General features: G+C 40.6%; 1 protein-coding gene across 13 annotated transcripts in view; it reads left to right on the forward strand.

The window, feature by feature from the left end:
- SLC41A2 (solute carrier family 41 member 2) overlaps nucleotides 1-4,381 on the forward strand; it is a 127,028-nt gene extending 122,647 nt beyond the window's left edge. For all 13 annotated transcript variants that reach the window (XM_005664183.4, XM_084957337.1, XM_084957334.1 and 10 more), the window contains one exon: nucleotides 809-4,381. In XM_005664183.4, the coding sequence (XP_005664240.3) occupies nucleotides 809-994 (186 nt within the window). In that variant the 3' untranslated portion in view covers nucleotides 995-4,381. The remainder of the gene's footprint in view (nucleotides 1-808) is intronic.
- Nucleotides 4,382-7,647: the final 3,266 nt, after the last annotated feature.

The raw sequence follows: 7,647 nt of genomic DNA on the forward strand, positions 1-7,647 counted from the left end.
TTGACTCTGTCTATCTATGTCTACATCTGTATCTACATCGACAGGTCACTCTGGTTATCGCTCTTAACCATTGCACTGAAATTTTCCATGACAAGCCACCAGTGGACTTACCATTAGTAAATGAATGGTCCGTTCTCCATCTCCATTTCATTTGATTATATCTACAATAGGAGAATGTTATTCCTTTTTTGTTGTTCTTGTTTTTTGTTTTTTAGGGCTGCACCTGTGGCACATGGAGTTTGCTGGCCTACACCACAGTCACGACAGCGCCAGATCTGAGCCACATCTTCGACCTACATCACAGTTGACGGCAATGCTGGATCCTTAACCCACTGAGCAGGGCCAGGGATGGAACCTCCATCCTCGTGGATACTAGTCTGGTTCATTACCACTGAACCACAGTGGGAACTCCTATTGTTCCTTATTTTTAACTTTTATTTCCTTCTTTGTATGTCTTCTTCCTTCTTCACAGATTTATCATATAGAAAGAAGTTGAAATAACAGTGGTTTGGCAAAATGTACAAGACTATTAAATATAAGGATTGTAGTGGTTTGGGGGAGGCTAGAAAAAAATGAGAAGATAGATGTAAAAAGTTGAAGAAAAACGCTGTTAATCGCAGAGACACATAGTACTTTTTCTTATGAGAAGACAGTGTTCCTGTCACTTAACTCTTTCTTCTTTTCCAGCATGGTTCTCGACTGAGACACATGCTTTTCTTCTCAGAGCGCAGTGGCTTAAGTTCACGGTCATTTTTCCTGGGCTGGGACCGTGCGGACAACAGGAGTAATCTTTGGTGTTCTCTCCTAGGTGTTTACCTTGCTGTGGATCGCTGACTGGATGGTCCATCATTTCTGGAGGAAAGGAAAGGACCCGGATAGCTTCTCCATCCCCTACCTGACGGCATTGGGTGATCTGCTCGGGACTGCCTTGTTAGCCTTAAGTTTTCATTTTCTTTGGCTTATTGGAGATCGAGATGGAGATGTTGGAGACTAATGAATCCTCGCAAGTTACTGAGAAGGAACACACAAGACAACCACTTATGACTCTTTTTCAGAAAGTTTAATCCAGTAGTTTGACTTCTGCCAGGGTGATCTTCCGTTGGCCCTGATTCCATTAAATGGCCTTAACATTTTTTTAAAGGAATTTGTGTTGAAACCAGAATGAACAGTATCTGTGCTGCTTTTCGTAGAATAAATGATGATTTGACACAGATATAGACACAAGCAAGCTCTGAAGTTAATTAAATAGAAAAGAATATTGGATGTTTACAGTGAGTAATTTTAAAACCACAGACAAGCAGAGATGTACTGTATTCCTGTGTAACTTATAAAGCCACGTTAAAGGCAACAGAGTTCTGGTTTAGCCTTTCTGGACTAAATGTGTTACACTGCAAAGCAAACTGTAAAATGGAAGAAGCCCAACCAAGCTTTTAGTAATTGCAGCTATGCCCTCTGCTCTCCCAGCTGAGGGTAGATTTACCAATTACTTGCTCCTAATCTGACCTCAGTACGTTCTGCTGAGTATGAGATAAACTCCCTTTTACCTGCTTGTACGAATTTCCCTATGCCGATCCTTAATTTCAACTCTGCAGGTTCTTGGCAGGCTACTCTTTAAATGTTGAATGGCCTTTAGTAAAAGCAGTGGGTTATTTTTGATCATTGATTTGTTGAAAGAACGTTGATCTTTTTCAGAAGACTTAATAGTCAAAAACGAGGTAACCTGGAATTCCTGCTGTGGCGCAGCAGGTTAAGGCTCTGGTACTGTCTCTGTGGCGCAGGTTTAATCCTCAGCCTCATGCAGTGGGTTAAGGATCCAGCTGTGGTTTAGGAGAGCGCTCTGGCTCGGATTCCATCCCTGGCCTGAGAACTTCTGTATGCCTTGGTTGCGGCCAAAAACAAAACAGAACAACAACCATAAAAAAAGGATGACCTGAGCTGCATTTGTAGAAACAGGATGGTGTGAGAAATTGTGTGTATGTGTCAAGGCAGGGAGTATATGTGAGAGAAAAGCATCTGACAGAGAGCTGAACCTTGGATTGTTAATAGCAGAGATCATAGTGGAATATTAGCATTCTGCAGTTATTCTTTAAACACATTTTATTGATATACTTTTGTCATTTGGTGCAACAATTTTGCTACTGCCCCGAATTTAGTATTTGTTACCTACATTATGATTCATACTTTCTTCTTGTTAAAAAAAAAAAAAAAGAGCAAAACTTGTACCAGAGTTCTCTGGTGGCTCAGTGGGCTAAGGATCCGGTGTTGTCACTGCTGTGGCTCTGGTTACAGCTGCTGCCCCAGGTCCCATCCCTGGCCTGGGAATGTCTGCCTGCCGCAGGTGTGGCCAGAAAAGAAAAAATGTGCTATTTAATATAACCGAGATATTATGAGATTTTGAATGAGCACATGATTCATTTGCTCTTCTTATGTAGTCTGTGGGAACTTTTGGGCTTACCATTTTAAGAAAAGTTGGTGGATGCCTTCACTTACTGCTCACGCCTGTACGTGTCATCTGTTGGCGCAGGCTGATTTCTACATGGGACACTATCAGGTACACGGCTGTGTTGCTCCAATATTTGCTAAAACTCTGATCTCTATTTCAGACCCTTGACCAACAACTTAGTTATTCAATAGGTAAGCATTTTCATATCACATATAGTTCATCTTTTTCAAAATGCAGTGTCATCTCTCAAGACTGTCAGATGTTTAATAACAAAACTGATAAAGGGAAGAAGAAAGGCACATTGACTTTGATCCTTGTGGTTTAAGTTGTGAGTTTGTGTTAACATTATATAAATAGTAGGTTGTTTATACATATGTGGGGGGAAGTGTTCCTATTAAGCTCTTTAAAACAAGGAGACTTGTTGAGAGTTTTATATTTTTGCTTATTTTAAAACTTTAATTATTCCATTCTTCTGCCTTATCATGAAGCTACAAAGGCAGAGAACTGAACTAATTATAGAATTTCTCCTTTGGAGAGTTATAATGTCACGTAGTGAACATTCTTATAAAAGAATAATTCAGTTGATGACTATTTAGCTGCAAAGATTGTTTATTTTTTAAAAATCCATGAATAATTTCTTTGATTTATTGCAAAGCATTTATAAATTACTTATTTACACTGGGGCTGTATGATTCATAAGGATTTATATTTCCCAGTGATTTCTGTTTTGAGTTTTTTAACATAAAAAGGTGCGCCACAAACCACACTTTTAAAGCATTTGCCAACAACTCTAGTGCATTACATATTCCAAAGCACATTCAAATACGTTGTTATTTAGTCCTCGTGACTAACGTACGTGTGAAATAGGTTAGGTAGACAGTCCAATCTCTATTTTACAGCAGAAGAAACTAAAAAGCAGGGAAGTTACATTTTTAATGTTGCGCAGCTACAAGTACCCAAATTGTGACTAAAGCTGTGGTCTCCAATCTCTTAAGTTGGAAGAGACCTAACTCATTAACTGAGAGGAAGTCAATCGGAGAAAAAGGATTTTCTAGAGTAGAATAAAGTATTGCTACAGCTTTATGATTTCATACAGGGAAATCTTCATTTACTATATCTTGATGGTAAGTCTGGCCAACTCTGAATTATTCATGTTCCTAAAACCAAGGAGAACAAAGATAAATGAAAACTTTAGAAGAAAGAACAATGCCTTACTTCATAGACTCTTTACTTGCCAGCACCCTTCCAGATCTAGCTGGTTTCCATAGATTCTAATAGGTAACTAGAATGACTGATTTGAGTTCTGTCCTCTTTCTCTTTTGCTACCCTACCTTGGTTACAGCATCAAAATATCTGAAAGATGTGTAATGAAAAAAAAAAAAAAAGATGTGAAAAAAGTCACTCATCAGTTAAGTTAATTTATAAAAGATTTAAATTCCTTTTTAAAATTTTTACTAGTTTTTTGAAAGCCTTTACATTAGTATGGAATCGGTAACTTCCCTTACCTACCCACTAAAATCATTTTAGATCAGACTTAGATGAAATGAATTCACAATATTTATTTTTATACAATGTCAGTTTGCTTTCTAAACTTATTCTTTTCACTCATTTATCAGCCACTTTAAACACAGATAATCTTTTCAAAAACATTTTTATTTTTGCCCACCAATCATTTTTTTCTTTAAAAGATAAAATTTCATAGAACTTAATAAAATGGAAACTGATGGTAATGTATCTTCTGGGAGACATCAGAAATTCCATGGCATAGACTATCAATGATATAGGCAAATGAAGTACATTTTTAAAGGTCTTTTGGTAATTGGGGTTCCTTGCCTTATCATATAGCTCTGGTATAGCATACCCATTTATAATGGGCACCTGCCATCTCTGAATTGTTGTAAATGCACATAAGAATAAAACTTAACCTATTTACCCAGACTTGTTGTACTTACTTCTTGATAAGCTAGATGAACATTGAACCTGTGTGAAATTCACCCAGCAGAGACTGGGTGATCCATGTTTGTGTGTTGTATTTATGAGCATAATAAATTGGGCTTTGACCAGACTTAGACTTCTAATCCATTGCTTTACCACTTTTTCTCTGTTAAGTACACTTCTCATTCTTCAGCTTCCTTGACCCACCAATCCACCCATCCTCAGCTTCCTCCTTCATACTTAACTGGACAGCTCAGGTTAAATACAACTCTCAGCCTGTTCTTTGCCTGCACTTGAATAGCTGAATATGGCTCACAAGAAACACATGACTGCTAGGACAGATCGTTATATTCATAACCTCAGACATCAAGTTAACCCTCAACTGCCTAGTCTCTTTCTCTGATCACATCACTCCCTGGGAGATCAGGCTTTTGTCCCCAACACACCACTGCAAGTACACCTGCCAAGATCACCAAGAAAGCTCCATGTTGCAAATCCAGTGATCAGTTCTTAATGAGAATCCTCATCCTTCTCAGCCTCTCAAAGTATTTCACAGAGTCTCCTTCCTCCTTAGAAGACTTTCTTCACTTGGCTGATAAAAAAGTCTGCCTTTGCTCTCTTTTCTGCATCGCCAGAAGCCTCTTCTGTGTCATGCTGGTTCCTCATCCTCCCAATCTCTAAATGTTGGAATGCCTACAACTCAGTTTTTATAACGATTTTTCTATTTTTTTACCTGAAGGTGACCTCACCTATCTCATTTTTTCAAATGCCATCTACACCTATTACTCCTAAATGTCTCAGTCCAGCCCTCTCAGATTTGTATTTCCAAATGCCTACTGGACAACACCACTTGAGTGACTACTGGGGATCTTAAACACTTGAACAGCAGTACCAAACACTTTGACCTAATTGGCATATATAAACCACTTTTCCAGCAACAACGGAGTACACATTAAGGGCTAATCTCCTTAATTTATAAAGACCATCTATAAATCAGGAAGAAAAAGACCAACAACCCAATACTAAAATAGCCCAAATCAGATAGTTCATAATAAAAACCAAATAGATGCTCAGTAACCACTCAAACTAAAAGAAATGCTAATTAAAACCACACTGAGATACTGCTTCTTACCTATCAAGTTGGCAAAAAATACAAAATCAAAACATTCCCTTTGGCAAGGCTATAGGGAAACATGAAATTGCTAGTGGTAAATGATAAATTTACCATGATAGAAAGATAGTAGCTCTGTAGCGGGGACTCTGGCCATATCCACCAAAATTATAGATGCACTTACAATTTGATCCCTGCCCTGGGCCCTCTGCCACATGCCATGGTTGCAAAGCTATGGCCACCGGGCTAAATCCAATTCACTGCCTATTTTTGTAAACAAAGCTTCGTTAGAATGTGACCATCCCTTGGAGTTCCCGTCGTGGCGCAGTGGTTAACGAATCCGACTAGGAACCATGAGGTTGCGGGTTCGATCCCTGCCCTTGCTCAGTGGGTTAACAATCCAGCGTTGCCGTGAGCTGTGGTGTAGGTTGCAGAAGCGGCTCAGATCCCGCGTTGCTGTGGCTCTGGCGTAGGCTGGCAGCTACAGCTCTGATTAGACCCCTAGCCTGGGAAACTTCATATGCCGCGGGAGCGGCCCAAGAAATAGCAAAAAGACAAAAAAAAAAAAAAAAAAGAATGTGACCATCCCCCTGTGTTTACATATTGTAAACAAAATATCTTTGGCTGCTTACCTTCTATAAGAGTACCATTGAGTGCTGTCAAAGAGACCAAGTAGCCAGCAAAACCTAAAGTATTCATTCTCTGGACCTTTACTTAGAAAAAGGTTTACCCACCCCTGCTTTAGAATTCCTCAGATTTTATATCTAAATCTTTCAGCTACCTGCGGCTAGCTGGAATTAGCAGTGCTATCCAGTGGGCTGCCCCAATCTGAAATTGGTCCTGTATGGACTCCAGTTGCCAGAAGCATTTACCTCAGTTTTACAAGTCACCATCCAATGTCTGGGGCCATCCAGGGCTGACGGTGGGCTACGGTTTCTGTTTTTCTCATTCAGGGAGAGATCCTTGTATGGGATCAACCTGATGCCCCCCCCGCCCAGAAAGTCAGAAATACTGCCTATGGGGTAGTCCCAGGACTCCAGGACTGGCCCCAGTTTTAAGAAGGCAATATGGTGAGCTGATCACTCTGGGCAGAATAGTAATGGATTGCTAGAGTGATGTAGACACGTTGACTCAAAATGGCTTACATCAGACACAGGTGAGTCCAGAGCTCCAGGCCACTGACCGTCCACAGCCAACCCTCGGACTTGAGTCTCAGATCTCTTTTGTCAACATTGTGACTGTGGTGTCATTCCTGGTCTAGAGCATCTTGAGTATGGGGAGGGGGTAGCAGGCATCCTTTACTCTATATGCCCCCCCACTTCTTGCAGCCAGAAGGGTCTCCCCACCCTCCTGCAAGATCCGTGTGGTATATCGGGCAGTCCCCTGAGGGTCACCACTGTTGTCTCCCCTGAAGACTCCACAATTGGTCTTTCCAATGGATGTTCTTTCTTGCCTCCAGTTGCTGTGGTGGTCCCGGGCTCTCCCTGCTGTTTTAAGTCGTACCAGACAACAGCCATTCACTGAGTGGACAAGACCATTCTTCTCAATCTGCTCCTGGTCCCTCGCCTGACGACAGAGTGTGGAAGGCAGGGATTTTTGACCAAAAAAAATAATCCGATGACACTTGTTAAAGCTGGTAAGGCAGACTTTATTCAGGGCAATCGTGATAGGAATAGGACTATTACGGTGTGTTTTTACAGTGAGGGAGAGAGATGGGACTCAACTTGGGTAAGTGGAAAGATGTAGCCAAAGAGAGGCTGGAGTTAGAGTGGATGGAAACTTACTCTGAGGAAAATCAGGGGAAGGGGCAGTTCTGGCTACACTGAGCTAATGGGATGGGATTCTTTGCTAAAGACAGGCCAGCGTGATTGAACATTGCTGGGGAGTTGAGGGATGAAGATCCAATCAGATATCATGAGGGTGATCAGATATCAAGGGTGAGAGTTAAACTAACTTAGGGATCTTGCTAAAATTGGAGCTTACAGGGCTGTGCATAGATGGACCTGGGAGAATTTTCTGCAACCTGACTAAAATTTGTATCTTCACGAGGGTGCAGTCAACACCTAGAAATGCAGTCACCGCAACCTAAAGTTTCAAGAGAAGACATGGTTGGAAAATGTGGTTTGTTTGTTTATTTATTTATTTATTTATTTATTTA

This window comes from Sus scrofa, chromosome 5 (assembly GCF_054392235.1).
Source record: "Sus scrofa isolate SSC_HxYL_T2T_F1_AM1 chromosome 5, Sscrofa_HxYL_maternal_Yorkshire_Landrace_v2.0, whole genome shotgun sequence".
NCBI lineage: Eukaryota > Metazoa > Chordata > Mammalia > Artiodactyla > Suidae > Sus > Sus scrofa.